Source organism: Girardinichthys multiradiatus, chromosome 7, assembly GCF_021462225.1.
Source record: "Girardinichthys multiradiatus isolate DD_20200921_A chromosome 7, DD_fGirMul_XY1, whole genome shotgun sequence".
Taxonomy (NCBI): domain Eukaryota; kingdom Metazoa; phylum Chordata; class Actinopteri; order Cyprinodontiformes; family Goodeidae; genus Girardinichthys; species Girardinichthys multiradiatus.
The window spans coordinates 33,780,088-33,799,751 of NC_061800.1; the positions used below are offsets into that span (position 1 = coordinate 33,780,088).

A 19,664-nucleotide genomic window follows, 5' to 3' on the forward strand; every position below is an offset into this window, starting at 1 on the left:
ACATAAAAACCAGATATTTTGGATAATACAAAACTCTACATTTGAATTAATATTTAGATATTATAAATTACTGTCCCCTTTGTGGCTCCAAGATCACTGTTGATTGTTATAGGAAAACATGGGTTTAGTTTGCTATGTTTTGACAGCATTGAATCTTTTCCAAAATCCAGGAGTTTTATTTCCTCGACAAAGTGTTTTTCTAACATACAATCAAAATATTCAAATAGGTGATTGTAACAAGATCTCATTAGTTCTCTGACACCCTTTAAAACACATCTAAACTACCTGCTGCTTAAGTCACATCTGTTCACCTCAGCACTCAACACCACAATGTGTTATATGAACTAAATTGGTACATAAGATTTATCACTTTTGTCACTAGTATGACATTCTTAACGCTTATTACAAATATAGACTTCACATTCTACACTATAAATATATATACATATACACACGCACGCACGCACACACGCACGCACACACACACACACACACACACACACACACACACACACACACACACACACACACACACACGTTGTTTTTGCATGCTCCTCTGACTTGCAAAGCACGTCACCCCTACCATTTGCCCAAGCGGTATCCATACTTGAAGTTAACATTCAGCTTTAGTGTGATCTTTAAGAGGTCTTACAGTTACTGTTATTTTTTTATGTTTGTTTTTTTTTGCAGCACTAGACGCCTTCCCTTTTCTAATTTTTTTCGACAGTAAGCTGACAGGAAAAGGGTGGAGAGAGGGGGAAGACATGAAGCAAAGGTCATCTGGGCTTGTAGTCGAACCCACGACATCTTCGTCAAGGACCGAAACCTCCGAACATGTGTCGCGCACTTCACCTCCGTGCCCCCAGTTACAGATATAAAAAACAAGGCTGCAAAAGGAACTTTAACATCACAACAAATTTCCATTGCAATCATGCGTGCTTATCAGTCTTTAAGCTGCTGAACAATCCCTTGAGAAAAAGTCATGAGTTTCTTTAACTTTTAATTTTCCTGTGTATGTGTGTGAGTCTATGTCTATATGAGTAAGAAACAGTGTAAAGTGCTGTGTCATCTGGGTTCAGTGTTAGTGATGTTGCATTTCCATATTAATAGAAATGCTAATCAACACCAAATCATATGGTAATGAGCATGATGGATTGACACTGCAAATATAAGTGAGTCGTAACTCTCACGAGGCCGACACGACACCTGCACAAATATAAACCAAACACACACACACACACACACACACACACACACACACACACACACACACACACACACACACACACACACACAAACCACTGGTGTGTCAGCCTCTCTCTAGCTGCTAATGTGCTGCAAAGCGCATGTTGGCGTTTGTGTGTTCATGTGAGAGAGAGATTTCTACCTCATGCTTCCTGCTGAATAAATAATCCAAGGTAATCCGTTTCTAGGTGTTGAGCAAACTGCAGCGATTTGGATGTTGAGTGTTATCTCAAGGTAATACTGTGACGGGCCGATGAGTTGATAGCTGCGCTAAGAAAAGGGAGAGTTGACAACAAACATGCACGCTTTTGCAAACAGTCACCTTCATGCACATATACAGTGCATTGTAAAAGTACGGAACTTTGTGTAATTAAATGTCAGCCATAATACAGCTGTTCTGTGAAGGCCTCAGATGTTTCTTTAGAGACCAAGGAACACAGCAGATAAGTTTGGAGAGGTTTAAAGCAGGGTTAGGTTATAAAACAATATCCTAAGCTTTGAAATGCTCACAAAGCACCAGCAGTTTATGTAAAGAGCATAGCTCAACTACAAACCTGCCAATACATGGCAGTTCACTTAAACTGAAGCAGCTAAGAGCCTTATGGTACTTGTGGAGGAACTGCAGAGATCTACAGCTCAGGTGGAGTAATCTTTCACAAATCACAAATCAGGTCTTTCTGGAAGAGGGGCAAGAAGAAAACCATTGTTGAAAACATTGCAAAAACTGTTTGCAATTTGCTACCAGCAATGCAGGGGACACAGCAAACACGAGAAAACATGTGTAGTGCAAATCACCCAGAAAACACTATCCCCGTAATGAAGCACTGTGGGTGCATTATCATGCTGGGGGACTGTGTTTCTTCAGCAAGGTAGATATATGGAGCGAAGTACTAAGTACTAAGTTTACAGATGCTTTCCATTGTGTCTGATGTGCTGGAGCTATTTTTCAAAAAATAATTGCAAAAACAGTACAGTCTCTAGATGTATAAAGCTGATGGACATACCCTATAAAGAACAGCAACTGTAGCTACAAGAAATTATGACTTAATGCAAATGCATGACAACATTTTCAGGTTTTTATTGGAAAAACTATTTAAACTTTAAACCTTTTTCTACCACCTCAGAGTTATACACTGATTTGTGCTGGTCCATTACATAAACATCCAACAAAACACAATGTAATTTGTGGTTGTAACATAAAACATGAAAAATGAATTTACAAAAAAACTATGACCTGGACACATGCAGTATGTATCCACATCAAAAAGAAGCAAGCATGTCCCAAGCTAATCTCCAGTCAGCATGAATCAGCCTAAAAGCCACAGGCACTAAACACAAACCCACCTACACTGACCTTGCTTCTTCACAGATCTCCTAAACTTATACAACAGGATCCAACCTACTCATTACACTCACCCTAACATCAGGTCTAGTAGACAAAGCAATGGCATCAACAAACTAGGACACCCTGAACTCAAACCAAGTTCACAATCAATATATCCACCTACCCTCATAACTAAATCAAAGTAATCTCAAATTCAATTGAACAGAGCCTGCAGCCAGATAATTAGATTCATTATTGTCCTCTCCTCCTTATTCCTTTTTGTCTATGTCTACAGGTAAGAGAAGACACAGCGCTATCTACTGTTATAGAAGCTTTTAATACTTCTTCATTCAGCAATTATTTTTACATTACGCTCTTTTACCAGAAACGATTAAGTATAATTTTAGCACTCTTCACATGCATCCTTTGGTCTAAGTCCTGCACACAGCTTTGCAGCTGTTTTGGGGTCCTCATGTTTCAAATAGCACTGGCTCATGTTAAGATGGTTAAATGGCACTGCATCTAATTTCAATGCAACCTCTGCACTGTCAAATGAGGTAACTTAATACAGAGGATTGCCACAAGAATCACAACAAAAAGCAGAAGCCTACCATGTTTGTGGCTGGACTGGTCAATAGAATACATGCAAACACACTGCAAGATATTGCAAAAAGAAAACAAGGGTCACATTTCTTTTCTGGAAAAAATATGCAACAAGTTCTACAGGTCAGCAATTGATACCTTTCATCCATTCTGCACAGTCACAAAAAATAATAATTTTTCCATTTAACAGCTTGCTGTATTGGAGCTATGTTGTAGGTTGTGCACATTATTATGCTGATTTCCAATGTGCGCTACCACTTCCAATCTATGTCGTTTTCCCACTTCACATTGATGTTCCTAGTAAAAAAACAGTGTATCGGCACTTGGCTGCAGCTCCCTGGAAGTATCTGCACTTATCCCCAGGTCTTCCCCAAAGAGCATACTGTATAAGAAAGATTTCATCACAGCACAGAGAGCAGCAAAAACTCTAGTCAGAAAAATTGTAACGTTAAAAGCAAAGTGCTATTTTTTTGTCTGTACACAACAGGAACTGCTCTGAAGTACTGTCTCCAACCCGGAATGAAGGAGACCACTTCCTGGGTCTGGGGGCTGGTTGCCCCTCTGGGGTATCGGTACCTGGAAGTATAATGTATGTATGGGTAGTGTGAATGAGTGTATGACAACATTGTTGTGTGTCTTTACATTGGGTAAGTGGGTGTGAGTGTTTTTATGTGTACGCATGAGGTGGGAATGTGTGATTGTGACTGTGTGTGCCTGTTTTTGTGTCAGGTTGGCTCTTGGGCTGCTCTCTCTCCTGGGTCAGCTTAGGCCCCCCATCACATGTGGGGCCTATTTCCTCCCCACCACATTCCCTGCCGATGACTGGTGTCTATGCCGGCTGGTGTATTGGTGGTTCTTGGTGTCCGCGGCTGCGTGCTTTGGTGTGTGTCAGCTCACTCCTGGTGGCTGCTTGCTGGGGCCTGGGCCCCCTGGCTCTGTCGGGCCTCTGCTTGTAGGGTGATGTGCCCTAGAGTCTTGGGTCTCTGGGTCCATGGCTGGATCTGCTCCGGCGTAGAGGGGTGTCGGCGGGGCCTGTGGGCTTGTTGCTGCAGCTCCCTGGGGCTTCTGCACTGCGGCTGCTGGGTGGTTGTGGTAGTTCCGGCTGTGGTCCTCCTGGGATTCCCGTGCTCTAGGGGGCCTTTTGAATATCTGTGGCCCAGATCGCCTCCTTGTCTGTCTTGGGTCCAGGGATCAGGTCTGTGGCTCTTCACACTCGCTATTACATATTTTTGTGGAGAAACCTTGTATACACAAGCGCACTCACACTTACACCCACATGTGTTTAGATTCAGGTGTTAACAGATACACAGATGTTCTATATTGAGCCAAAGTTACCACCAAATACAAGACATATTGCATTCATTAGAACTGTGCACCTTTTGGTAATACTGCTGTTGTTCTCTTCACCCTTCTTTCTCTCCTCCATTCTTTTCTCCTTCTCTCCCTTTTTAATTTTTGTCAGACCTCTCTCTCTGAGTGCTACTCTGCCAGACACATAAAAAAAATAAAAAAATAATGTAACTGCTAAACCAAACCAACACTAGCAAAAAGATCTGCGACAGCCATGCTTTTTTTAAAAATAAGCTAGTAATTTTATGCTTACAATAGGATTTAATGAGAAGGACATTTTTTCTTGTTTTGAAGATACACATCCTGCGAATGTACAATCACAGTCCCAGACATATACCAAACCTGCTGGAAAATAACAGTTTTAGCATTCCGCATAAGATTTTTTTTTTAGCATAAGATATTTTTTCCACTTTATTTTAATACATTTTAAATTGCATTGCATGTTTTTTTTTTATTGTTTCAGAGCGCTGCTACAATTGAGCTTAAAGGGTGCACACCCCGTTTTCAAATATTTGACTGACAAACTGAACACAACTGACATACCTGTACATTTTATAGCCCTCATTTTTTTTCCAAACAGATGGAATGAACCTTTTATAAGGAGGCACATTGTTTACTGTGGTTAGTTGGTCCCTTTTGTAGGGCCTTATTATGCCTTATCATTTCCACAATGAAGAAACATGGATGGAACCAAAGAAATCGACAATTAAAATTTATACCATTGCATTACATAGGATCAAGTAAAATTTTTGATTTTTTTTCAAATGGGTATGGATTTTGCATAAGAATGTCAATGGTGAGAAAGAGAGGAAACAAGAAAACAGGCATTTATCGCAACTGATAACATCATCCCAATATTTACCAAGATTTTCACCATTGCAAGAGTTTCTAATATTGTGAAGCCCTAATGGTTAGTTTAAAAAATACAGTTTACTCTCTTGTCACTCGAGTGTGCAATGGTTTCTTAACTAAAAAATATTTATAAAGATAGCAATAGCTAGAGTTTAGCCTTAAGAGGTCAATGATAACTGCTGTGACATAAAAACTAGGTCACTTCAGGTACTGCTAACAACTTCACTCAAAAGGGAACATTTAAACCTCCCCTTGAGATCTTAGCAGACACTACTTCATTTGATGAATATACCAGAGTTCTGACATGAACCAAGTGGGGTCCCAAAAATTGCTTTATAGAAATGTAACCATGGGAATTACTAAATACAGCAACGAGTCGGTATTTACCCTTTCCCCCCTTTTATCTGAACATAAGTAAATTCCATACTACTGACATGTCAATGAAGCTACATAAGGCATTCAAACCATTCTGGACATTGTGCCAATACATGTCTCAAGGCCTCAAACAGTGTTACAACATCCTCACATGTTGCAGAAGACATCATTCATAGTCTGTTAAGTGATGTGACAAACACTGGCTTCCCATTTCTTAACCATTAGCTTCACTTATGGATCTTAGTATTGTCTCGCCCATCATTATCTCACACTCATTTCAAAGAGATTGATGTTGGTAATTTTCCTAGTGTTTCTTCGGGGTTATGTTTTATATCTTTATTCCGTTTGTACAAAAGAATTGCAGCTGACAAGATAAAAACGAAGGAAAAAACAGCCCATCCCCCAACCGGGTGTGTAGTGGGTAAGGAGAATGTCGTTGTTATATTTCCTATGCAGTGTTGTATATTCCCATGTCATGCTTTGGCATATCACCATGCTGTTTTAGAAACATCCGTCTTAAACACAACCCTTTCTTTCCTAGTTTTAACCCAGCTCAAGATAATGTCTCCAAATTGACAGCAACCTGACAAATGTCTGTCACTTTCGTAAGTGTATAAAATATTAACAATGATAATTACATAATCTTTGTATCTTTACACACACACACACACACACACACACACACACACACACACACACACACACACACACACACACAGACACACACACACACACACACAGACATACACACACACACACGCACATACACACAGACACACCATTCCTAGCACAGACCCCTGTTGTGTCACAGTGATGGAGAGGTCTAAATTATTGATGCATCTCCATTTAATGGGATCCCCTGTGTGTCTGCATGAGTGTTTGTCCCAACCTTGCTCAGTCTATGGGTTAATCCCTGAGAGAGTGGTTTGGTCAACCAGCTAATTTTGAGATACTTGATTGGGTGGTCTCGATTCCAAGTCCGAGTCGGCAGAAATCCCAGACAGAATCAGGAAATCACTTCGTTGAGAGAACTAGGAGATTTACGGAGCTCAAAATGAGGACAACTGGGATTTTCTTTGCATCTTTGTGTTTATATAATGAATGCAAATGAGAATTTGCATTTATAATATAAATACAATATAAATAATATAAATAATAAACTGTACTGATGTATTAAAAAGTAGCTAAACCCTAAATAATTTTTTTTTCAGATAAACTGTATAAATTGGGCTTTAAGGGTGCTATCTTTATGTTGCTGTGCAAATTTTTGTATATTTGTGTAAACTTGTTTAATTCTGTGATATCTGGCCAAAAACTGCCTTAGCGCTGACCTCTTGGGGTTGGAGGGTGGCTATTGCAGTTGAATTTTCCTGTTGGTTACAAACAATACAGTTTGGTCAATGTCTAAGTCACAGCCCCGCGTTTGCGTATAAAACCATCTCACCCAGACACAATTGTGACCATTGATCTATAGCATTTTATTACCTATTAGTTAGCATAGCATTTACTTTACTTGAGATAATACAAATCTAAATGTAAATGTAAACTTTCTGAAAGTTTGTTACTGCTTTGAACATTAACCCATGTTAGCAATGGTGCTGCTAACATCACTTTACCACTCAAAAACTGGATCCGTTCTGTCGTCCTTTACCTTGGCAGCACCGTCTTCGGGTATCACTGAGTCAGCAGCTCAAACTGATATGGCTCAGGCCCGCTGGGCTCCACAAAGCCTCCCCTAACCTCCGATGACCTCAAAAGACCGATCCGTGGCAAAACTACCAGCGTCGCTCTGGTCACTCTCCATGTTTCAACATGTTAAATTAAGCTAGCTGCCACTTTCCCTTGTCCTGACCATACCCCCACTTATCCTCCTCCGCTCATCCCCACACTTCGGTGTGCGCCTTAGTGTCTTTTTGGCACTGCCCTGTTTGGTAGCATTTTTCAAAATTTGTCTGGGGATGAGGTTATGCTTTTACATCAGATTTAGTTACACTTAAAAGTAAAACATGTATAAATATAAATATATATCTAAATAAACTTTTATGTAAATTTTCCTATACATGAATAATTATAGGTGAATTTTTTTAAATGGTAAATGGACTATAGTGCTTTTCCAGTCATACAGACAGCTCAAAGCGCTTTACACTAGAGCCACATTCACCCAATCGCACTCACGCTCACACATTTATACACCGATACGCAGATCAGCAGGCAACTTGAGGTTAAGTGCATTGCCTAGGGGCACATTGACATATAGCAGGAGGAAGCTGGAATCAAACCCACAACCTTCTGATTGCAAGACGACTACTCTTCCTACTGAGCCACAGTCGCCTCAATTAAAGTGCTCATTACACTTCAGTGTCTAAATTAAAGAGGCTTGTTAATGCTAACCATGCCAACCATGAATATAGTGGAGTACGGACAGCCTAAAATGTCAACTTTGTAATGAATTTTTATGTAAATAAGAAATGAAAGATTAACAAGTTTTTATTTTTATTTTGTATATCTCTTGATCAGAATGGACATGGGATTTGAAACACTATTTTTAACCTTTTTTTTTGTTTCTTTGTAAAAACCCTACTGGAATAGCAGTTCCAGTTGCTATTTCTGATTGGTGATTTCAGAGTTATTTTGCACACCTTTGTGACCTCTCAGATGGTATTTTACAGTATTCCTACCAGCTGAACCAAAGGCTGGTTATTCTTAGAGGAAACATGCAGCCATTGAGGCTTCACTTCTCTTTCAATAGTTTATCGATTTCCACTCAGATTAATCCACATTTTGCTTCCTTGTGTATGGTTCTATAAAATAAATACATAAAAGAAAGTTAACTGATTACAATATCTTTCACACAATCTGTGCAAAAACTGGAAAGTCCTCAGATTATTGGAGCATTAAGTGGCTGCTATTAATTGTGATGGGCAGTTGGTTAAGTCAATGAAGATGCAAAGCATATTCTATTGCACAAACATCCAAACTGTTAAGTTATCCTGCTGATTATCCATCAACACCAAACGAGATGTCACCTCTGCACCTTTCTGTATTTTAAAAGGAAAAAGTGACAAACTGAGCCTCAATATAGAATTACTACCTTAATAAAATTTACAAAATACTGCACCTCAATTTATTATGTTTCAAGCTCACTGGAATGACCCCCAGAAACCTGATAGACTCAGACTCAGACATTTTCCTTTGACCGAATTTAGGTGCAGCTCTTAAGCTCCCATTACTTCTTTTTGACAGGGTTGGGTCAGTATTTTCACTCATTTGTGTTGATGGGGAGAGAAAAGAAGAAAACACATTTTTCACCATCGTCATTTTAATACTGCTTAAGAGCCTTAAATGGGATCCTGCTTCACACCGTGCATGATATTTCTTCAGTTGTACATGGATTAAAGTAAACTAAATTTCTCTCTTGACAGGCATGGGGTGAAGAGACAGGGTAAAATGCTTTCAGGTTTTACAAGTTTTCTATCCATTTACTAAGAAGACACCCTTTTAGGAAAATTTCCATTACTGCAAAATGTCAGACAGCATTTGCTAATGCTATTTGGATTTTTCTGGACTAATTGCATTTGGTTGCATTTAGATTACGGTTTAGTTTTAGATGCCTCAATTTCACATTCTGACTAAGAACCATACATTAACTGGTTTCTTAACGCATACAGTGGCAGTCAGAAATATATATACACTCATCATTGGTATGAATGTTATATCAAGTTGAAGGTTTTAATGATGAATTAGAGCCATGCATTTTCCAGGGTGGACAGATTATGAAACATTCAATTTGAACTGGCTGCACAAGCATAAATTTGTTAGTTTTATTCTATTTAAACCTAGTCTAAATTTGACATACAGGCTCAAATATGTAAATACACCACCATTAATCATTGGATAAATGTCTCTTAGGAAATTGCAGTAAAAAACACAAATTTTTTTTTTGCTACTAACAAGAACCTGTGGTAATTTTGATTGAATATTTGACCACTGTTTTTATCAGAGATGGTTGAGCTCATTCAAACTGGCTGGTTCTTGGCACGAAAAAAATCAATCAGTCAACCTTTATTTATAGAGTACTTCACAAGGTTCAAGGTTACCTTTTTGTAGGTAGATTTGTTTTTCAGTGCCTCAAAATAAGTTTACAAACATACTGGAAAAAAACAAACAAAAAACATCTCAACATAACCAGAACCATAAAATATAGCAGTACTCAAAATGCTCAAGACTCAAATCAAAGGCCACAGGAGAGGAGATCAAGAAAAATAAATACATATATTTTTATAATAAAAAACCCCCAGTTTTCAATAAATACTAAAATTAAATAAAATAGAAAATCCATACAAATTGAAATGCTTTTAAAGTCCAATTGCAGTCCATTCAGGGGGTCTGTGTCATTTCAGCTTGTGCATTACATTTAGAGCAGTAGGAATTCAGCTGTTTTTAAAGTGACTAAAAATCTCTGTGCAGAGGGCAGGAGCTAAAACCGTCTATAAAGGGGATAAGAACTGTTGTTTAAATCCTCTGTACCTGCCTGCTGTGCAGGGATGAGACTGATTGTTGGGACTCTCTAATCAGTCTGAATGAAACTTTAATTATCTCCTGGAGAGAAATTTTTTCTTTCTAAGTTGTATGACTGAGCATGACCCCAAAGAAAAGGATAAAACAGATATTATAAAAGCACAAAAAGTTAATAAACAGAATAAAAAAAGCAAAGGAGACAGCACATAGCCCAGAGGTGACCCAAAGAAGTATATTTTAAGTCTGAGAGACAAACTCGCACTCTCTGTGTCCAGATAATTAAAAAATCCAGGCGCCAACCCAACAGATTGTTACTTAAATCAAACTGTTTGTGGAGCCTTTGAATTAAAATACAGTCATATTCAATAAATTACAATATCATTAAAAAGTTCATTTTTTTCAGTAACTGAATTCTCTAAGTGAAACACATTATATAGATTAATCCACAAAGACTGTTCTTTTCAAACCTTTATTTACATGACATTTAAGATTAGAATATTACATCAGACCAGTAAAAACATACATTTTTAATACAGAAACATGGACTTAATGAAGAATATGCATAATACCTGCTTGATGGTCGTTATTTTCAAAGGGTGCTTTGAATCTGACAAACAAGCCTCGTCTAAACCCATATTTTAATTTATTAAATATGACTGTATGTGGTTGAATTTTATTAAAGGCAGTGGAAAAATCCACAAACAAAAGCCTCGTATGTGTTCCATTTAAATCCAAGTGTTTAAAAAGCAGATTTAGTAGAGTGAGGGTTGCATCTTTCACTCCTCTCTGAGACCTGTATACAAACTGGATCCGATCTGAACTGAAGTCAGAGTTACTGGTTTAATATCACCAACAGTTTTAGGACAATAGGATATAGGGACAACGACGTTTGGTGTTTGTAGAGACTTGTTATAAATAGAACGAAACACAGGACTCAGCTTATTGGTACAAGATTTCACTGATTGGCCACATACCTTATCCCAAACATAGCTCCTGTTCATTTTTACAGTGTGAAAAGCCTTTTTGACATCATGACAGTTGATGTTAAAATGCTGAGTATCTTCATGTTCATAAACAGGTTTCTGGAGTTCCTCACTAAAATCACAGATATCAAAATGGTAATAAAAGGAATTAAAAGCATTAACCAGGTTTTGCTTTTAAAATTTGCAGGTAAAATATTTCCTTGGCTGAATTCAGATCAGAGATTGTTACTTGTTTAAAACCAAGTGATTACACACCCAAAGTGACTAAGTGCTGTAAAGATCCACAAACACTGACAAGAAAACACATGGAGATAATAGTGGACTAGAGAAAAAAGTCATTTCACCACTGATCATCAGCGGGGACTGTGTGGAGAGGGTGGCTGACTTCCACTTCCTGGGAGTCCACATCAAGAAGAACCTGACCCAGAGCGCAAAAAACCTCTAGGCTGCTGAACGAGGCCCAGCAGTGCTTAGTAAAAATAACATTACACAGAGACTGCTGGTGTGCTTTTATCTGTGCTCTATCGAGAGCATAATGACCTACTGCATCTGTTTGTGGTACACCAGCTGTATAGCTGCTCAGAGGAAGGAGCTCCAGAGGGTCATTAACGCAGCCAAAAAGATCATTGGCTGCCCTGTCCCCACACTTGAAGAACTTTACAGTTCCAACTGTCTCCAAAAAGCCCAAAACATCACAAAAGCCACTTCTCACCCGGGTCACGCTCTGTTTGAACTGTTACTGTCAGCCAGACGTTACAGATCAACTAGGAGAAGCCAGGAGAAGCAGATTCAAAAACAGTTTTTATCCAAAATTAATAGCTAAAGTTAACACAGCCAGATTGTAAAGGAAGATGCAATAATGGGAGTGTGCAATCAATATGAATGTGTGTACATGTATTTTTATTTTATCTTTTTAACAAACTCCTTTTTTTTCTTTTTAACAGAAATTATTTATTTTTCATGTACAGGCCGAATAGCTTTTTTCTTAATTTCGGTGTACTTGTGACAATGACAGTAAAGGAGATTATTTTCTAACAAATAAAGCCAGCTAACATTTAGCTTACCAAGCTCTACTGAATATGTATAGGTTTGGTTCAAAAGTCAAATCGGTGGCAGGAAATGAACCTGTTTAAATTAACTCTACCATTTCTAATAAGAAAACCTGTTAGATATGTGGCCAGAATTATTTGTAGATCCTCTTGGTAGCTATAGAAACATGTATCAACACAGTAGAAAATCTGTTTTCTCTACAACTTACTAGGAAACATCTAAGCTAAGATTAGTGGAAGGGTATGTGCTTTTATATTTGAGTCTGTATGTATATTTATGACCCTATGTGGGATAAAGAAAGTCAAAGATAAAATTAGAATTGAGCTCCACATGATAATTATATCATGTGGAAAAACAGCCATTGTGTGATATGACCCACATTGTGATATGACCCACATGCTAATTATGTATGTAAACTTCTGACCAGCACTGCAGTTTTAATGAAATCTGAGGGTAATTTACACTGTTTATCTTTGGAAAGAATAACAAATATGTGGTATCCTTCCTATCCAGGGATAACAGAAGAGTATCAGAGTCAGCTGCATTTGCATTAATGAGGCTGTTAGAAATACGCTGTTTTTTCATAATTTATCATCAGGATGACTCCTTTGCCGAATCCTTTTGTTTTTGATAAATCTGAACCATTAAGCTTCCACTTTTATGAATTTAGCAGAAACCCAAATACAGCTGATACATCCCACCTGAGGACATTTAGTTTTATGCGATCAAAGATTATTGGAGAAATGTGTTTTCTTTTCAGCAGACAGATAAATGATGATAAATACAGTGAAACCGTTGTGCTCCTGCAGTGCTACTGCTGGTTTCACAGCTCCTTTGTGAGTCAGTTTACCTCGACGTAAAGAATGGGGAAGATGCCAATCTTGTCTCCCAGCATGCCTTCTGCCCAGTTTTCGTCTACTCGTCTGATTACTGTCAACACCTCGTCCTGGAGAGAAAGGAAATGATTGATAGCACACATTCGTACACACTGTATACTGGGAGCGCAACATGTTTGCACCAACAATATATGTATCAGTTACTTCTGAATCGCTGTAGGAATATGTCTTATCTGATCTGACTTTTACGAATGATTGATTGAAAAACATTCACATATTAAAAACTGAACCTTTGTGTTACAAGCTAGGGATTTGTCACACATTCAAGCAGTCCAAAAAGATTTTGATTTCAGATCTTTTTTTCTCCACCATGGGGTGGTTTTAATGCACACTATCTGTTGGGCTATTACTTTGTCCGGTTTTAATAGAAAATGCATTGATTGTACCAGCAGATCATCTTCAATAAGATGATGTGCAGTAAAATAGAAAACAAAAATCCTGCAGAGTCTCAAAAAAAGGGTGGCCTCTACAAAGAAAGATATGGAGGTCTTCAAGTCACCTCCCACATTAAAGAAAATACTGATGAAATTTGCTTCAGAGGGCTGCTTGTTGGCGCAGTTGGTGGCACTGCTGCCTTGCAGTGAGAAGTTCCTAGTTTCAAATCCTGGCCCAGGGTCTTTCTGCATGGAGTTTGCATGTTCTCCCTGGGGTTCTCTCTGGGTACTTTGTCTTTCTCCCACCATTCAAATACATGACTGTTAGGTTAATTGCCCTTAGGTATGTGTGGTGCATGGTTGTTTGTCTTGTGTGTTTCTGCATTGCCCTGTGATGGACTGGCGACCTGCCTAAGATGTACCCTGCCTATCGCCCACTGACCCCTGGAGATAGGCACCAGCCCCACCTCAACCCTGCAAGGATTATTTGTATATTTAAGTTTTTAAATAGGAAAAAATTAAAAGAAATCGGGCCTGGCTCAGCATAATTGCTGTTTTATAGCAGGTTCCAGTTCTGTGAAACATGAAAATTCACATACACTACAGGTCAAAAGTTTTAGAAAGCCTTTCTCATTTAATGGTTTTCTTTATGTTGATTACGTTTTACGTTGTATCTAGATTCTCACTGTAGCCCTCAAAACTATGATTGAATACATATGCAATTACATAGAAAACAAAAAAATTTTAAAATAAAATATAAATATGTTTTGTATTTTAGATTCCTTAAAGTAGCCGCCCTTTGCTGTGATAATTGAAATATTAACCTTTGGCCGTCTCTCAACGAACCTCTGGGAAGTTCTTTCAAGACTCTTTGGAAAACTATTTCAGGTGACCACCTCATGAAGCTCATCGGGAGAATGCTAAGAGAGCAAAGCAGTTATCAAAGCAAAGGTTGGTTATGTTTAGAAGAATCTAAAATATAAAAATGTTTAGAGTTATTTCACACTTTTTGTTAACTACATGATTCCATGTGTGTTCATTCATAGCTTTGTACCCTTTGGTGAGAATCTACAGTTATGAAAATAATGAGACCCATTAAGTGAGAAAGAGTATCTAAACCTTTTGACCAGTAGTGTATATCCAAAGGTTAGGGTTAAATTAATCTGCAACCTAAAAACTATTATACTCTAGCATACACAGCACACGGATGAACACTGCTCAGGAGGGAGACGGGTCTGTGTAGCAGAAATGAATGTGTTGGTGTGGAATGTGTGTACCAATTCTAGAACAAATGTGTGCTTCAGATCACTGATGCATTACCCAAGTGCGCAGTGCTTAAAGTCATAAATTGATTTCCAGACATTCTTCTTTATGATTTTCTGGTAGAGAGCAGAATTTATAGATCCATCAGTTACAGGAAATTGTTCAGGTCCTAAAGCAGCAAAGCAGCCCCAGACCTTCACGCTACACACACACTGTTTGACTGTTGGTATAATGTTCTTTTTCTGAAATGCTTTTTAGGTTTATACCGAATGTAATGAGATTCACAACTTCCGAGTACCAATTTATTCTCGTCAGTCAACAGAATATTTCCCAGAGTCTTGAGGATCATCAAATAGAGCAGTTGCTTTCGCCTTGGAACTCTTCCATTGATGCTCTTTTTTTCTCTGTCTCTTTCTTAATGTTGAGTCATGTAGACTGATCTTCACTGAGGCACGTGAGGCCTGCAGTGCTTGAGATGTTCTTCTGGGTTCTTGTCTTCCATGAGTGGTGCTCTCTTGAACAATTTTTGGAAGTGTTAGGGTTTGTGTAGCGAAGGACCCCGGAATGCAGACTAGCAGGCAGCATGATGGTAAGTGGAAAAAATATTTAATAACAAAAAACTCACTCACTAGGAGGCAGGAACCAAAACAATAAACGGACAGGCAAGACAGTCAAAACTGACATGGGCAGGCTGGCAAGACAGACTTGGCGTGAACAGAAAAACAAGACATGAGCAAGATCTGAAAACCAGACATGAGCATGATTTGAAAATGTTTCCGCGATGAATAACTGAACAGGTGTGTTATGGAGCGTGACCAGGTGAAACAAGAAGACAGATTAACTAGGTGCAGGTGAACCGAATACAGTTGATTGACAGGACAAAACGTGGCTTGAGCAGAGTGGAAACTCTTGAATACAAACTAACAGAAACTAGAAAAACATTAAACTAAAGCATAACCAGGAAAATAATAAACGGAAGCATGATTCAAAACCTTAACTGTGAAACAGACCAACAAAACCCAAAAACACCCAAAAATCTTAACAGGAAGGCCAGCAACTCCTTTTTGAGATGTTTAGGCTTACTTCATGTTGTCAGATAGGTTCAATTTAAGGGATTTCTTGATTCTACAGCTCTGCCAGAAATGAGTGTGGCTAGTACATAAAAACCACAAATGTGGTTAATCACACATTCATGATTTAACAGTGAAAGCAATTTTTCACAATAGCTCCATGTTGGTTAGGATACCTTTTGTCCTGCATATATGAAACCAACATTTAAAAATAGCTTTTTTGTTAACTTGGGTTAACTTTGTATGATATTAAAATTTGTTTCATGATTTTAAACATGGGCATGGGACACAACCGCAAAAGCCAGATCAACTCTGTAAGGAATAAAATATGTTTCCACAGCAAACTAGACGGGCTTGGGCATAGGTTTGGGGGTATTACTAGAAAATGGGGCTCCCCTTCAGTCTGTAGTTGTGTGATTTTTGTGGACAATGTTACTTAGTTTTAATCATTAAAAAAAGATTGTGATTAGATAAATGCAACAACCTTGGGCAGAGAGACTTTAGAAATATTCCTGATTGATCTGCTTTTCTTTCTTTTTCAAAGCAGTTCAAACAAAAACAGAAATTTCTTAACAAATCTAACGGAGATTAACAGTTCTGCAGGCTATAGTAATGCCAAATATTGTTTTTATTAAGTTGAGATCAGTCAGTTCCATTTTATACAATGTCAAAATGGTGTAAAATCTCAACTTGTAAGGTTTGGATTATTTTAGTTTATGCTTATTTAATCTCAGGGATGTATTATCTTTATTGTTCTAATGACATGCTTGCATGGTGCTGCTTCTCTCCTAACTTCAGGGCCTTGGTTAGGCCATTACAGGATGGCAGTGATAATGCTGTTAAATGGCTGTATATTAGTCATTCTGAGTAATTACCTCTCACACTGAGAAAACAATATCACACTCAATGGTTCTGCATGACAACACAAATATAGCACACCATGTGTCTCTGTGTGAGTTTATGGGCTTAATGTTATATTCAGTCATAAATCTGTTGATTAGCTTTACCCTGAAATGAGAAATAGTGTGAGCTATTGATGGCTCATTGTTATCACTTAATCTGGATATGAATTGTCTCAATTGAACTGCACCGGAGTCAATAAATGCTATAACCTTCTTGAGACCCACAGCCATGGTTACAACGTGAAAGGCCAGTACAGACTTTCCTGGAACTTTCAAAATAAATTGCATTAACCTACTTCCGGCACAGCCAGGAAACGAGGTATTTGCGGACTTCCTGTGACGTCACTGTGCAAATAAAAGCACCGCTCCTGCTACATCCTGCCTCTTCTACGCGGGTCACCCAGGGGCCTGGACAGAGAGACACAGCGCGCTAATGTCTCTTTGCTGGCAAACAGACATAACTCTTCAACTGGATCCGAGAGTGTCATATGATCATCGATCATATGCATTAAGTTAAGTACAAATTAATCACTGTCTGTGTATCCGGTATTAATTCATGAACGGGATAATTAAGGTACATGCATGGCTTGACTTTTCTCTCTGAGATTTACAGAGATTAACTGTTTCTAGAGAGTTCCCAACATGACGCCGAGGGGAGCAGTTTCCCAAAGCAAGGACAACGGAACACATCACCGTGGTTACGGTAGTTACAAACTTCGTCGTCGCCCGGACAACTCCTCCTCAGCACGGTTCATGAGGTTAGGGTATGGGCAGAGAGAGATATTTAGGATGAAATGATCTAAACATTTTTCATTTTATGAAGTTTGGTTTTGTTTGTGTTGAACTCAGCTATCTTGGTGCTAGCAGAATATCTGCAGCACATGTGCTCAATTTTGTGTTCTGTGTTTGTGTGTTTTTAAAGTAAAGGAAAACTTTATTTAAACACAGAAGATTGATCATAAGGCGCCGTACGCGCTTATGCATTTTAACCCTTTTATTAATGGTATTTTAAAGGTGTGTGTTTGATTCTGGTGCTAAGCTATCAGCTTCTTTTGTTAGCTTTAACTGCTAACAGCTAAGAACACGTGTTTGCCTGCTAAAGAGTATTTACTTAGAAAAGTTGTTAGTTTTCAATCCAGTAAATAATATTTACCTAAAAACATAATTTTATTACATTTGATAACTAAGTAAACACCATTAAGCCCCATTTCTCCAGAAATATTTGTCTCTTTTCCAAAATATTTCTTTAAATATTTAAATATTTCCTTAATATTTCTTTAAAAATTATTTTAATAAATAAAGGCAGCTAATGAGACCCTGTTGAGAATTAATCATCCAGAAGGTTGGTTTTATTCAGCAGATCATTCTTTTAAACATTATTTTAATAAAATAATATTTAATCTGATCTTGCATTGTGAATGGTTGTCTAAAGGTTGCTGATTATTGCCTAAGTTAGTTAAGACTAACTTAACTTCATTTCGAGATTCTTCAAGGTAATCCTTGGTTCTCAAACATAAATAACATTGCATGGTAATGTTGCATCACTCTTTCGGTCATGGTTTTCAACCATCTTTACTCAACTTGTTTATATTCTACATAGCCCATTAGTCTTCGTTATTCTTTAATTATGCTTGGAGGTTTAGTTAGATTGTTTTAGCATAGTAAAGAGTTTGTTGATTGAAACATGTTTAACTTTGAGTTGACTTATTTTTGTTAATAAATTCTTGTATTTTAAGAAATTGTGTGAATTCATTCCATGTGTGTGCAGAGTTTTGCTGTTCAACAATGTCAGAGCTTGGCTCACCCTTTTCTATTTTGTCCTGATACCATCACCTTACTGGGCTGGTATTTACAGGACTACCCTTAACAGACTGAAATATTATTTGATAAAATATTAAAATATTAATATAAATATTGAAAAATATTTTCAGATTCATAGTCACAACAACATATTAACCTGTTTCTTTCTGTCTCTGCAGAAAACAGAGTGCACAGAACTTGTTCACAGAGCAGGAACAAAATGATGTGCGTTGAGGATCACAGCAGCATTCATATTACACACATTATTAAAGGGCTGGATAGCTCTTGCCAAGCTGTTCTTTTTGTTGTTTTTCTTTCTTCTCAATGTTTAATCTCCTATGGACAGATTTGTTTGTTTTTCAGGTAAATTGTACAGAATAAATGTCACAGTATATTTGGAAAAAGTTTGAAATAATAACAGAAGTGTGTACACTTTTGAAAGCCACTATTAATCTGTTAATCACTTTTTATCCTTAATGCAATTTTAATAAAAAAAGAAAACAGTTGTTTGTTGCAGCTTTAATCGAAAACAGCAATGCTAGAAATCTATTAGGAAGCCTCAAAACGCAATAAATAACATGCAGTAATTATAGTAATCACAAGACATTTTTAGGCAAATACCATAGACCGCAGGAACCGTTGACAGTTATAGGAAAATAGATAATGCCCAACCCTACGACACATTTAGAATTTAACATCTTTCCTTGGAAGATATTTATCCTGTGAAAAAAATTATGAATAAAAATGAGCCAGTTAATTTTTGGGGAGTGTTACAATGTGAACATGAATTATTCAGTTTTCATTATTTTTGTAAGACCTTTGATCCTAATCTTGTTAATTTGAACCTACATATTAATTTAAAGTTGACTTCCACTCTGGTGTGTGTTTGACATAAAATTTTTTAGATAGTAGCCCCTGATTTTTTTGAACAATACATATTATTATTTTAAAGTCTAACAGAAGGAAAAATGTTGCGTGTGGGTATTTTTTATTCCAGTGAATAAAAAAAAAGTATACAGAAGATTTTTTTTGTCTCGCTGTGGCACTAGTATGGTTTTG

The 19,664-nt window shown here is 37.7% G+C and overlaps 1 protein-coding gene across 1 annotated transcript in view; it reads right to left on the minus strand.

The window, feature by feature from the left end:
- LOC124871981 (E3 ubiquitin-protein ligase SH3RF3-like) overlaps positions 1–19,664 on the minus strand; it is a 170,260-nt gene that overhangs the window by 38,822 nt on the left and 111,774 nt on the right. The window contains 1 exon segment of the mRNA XM_047371630.1: positions 13,151–13,246. Within this exon segment, the coding sequence (XP_047227586.1) occupies positions 13,151–13,246 (96 nt within the window).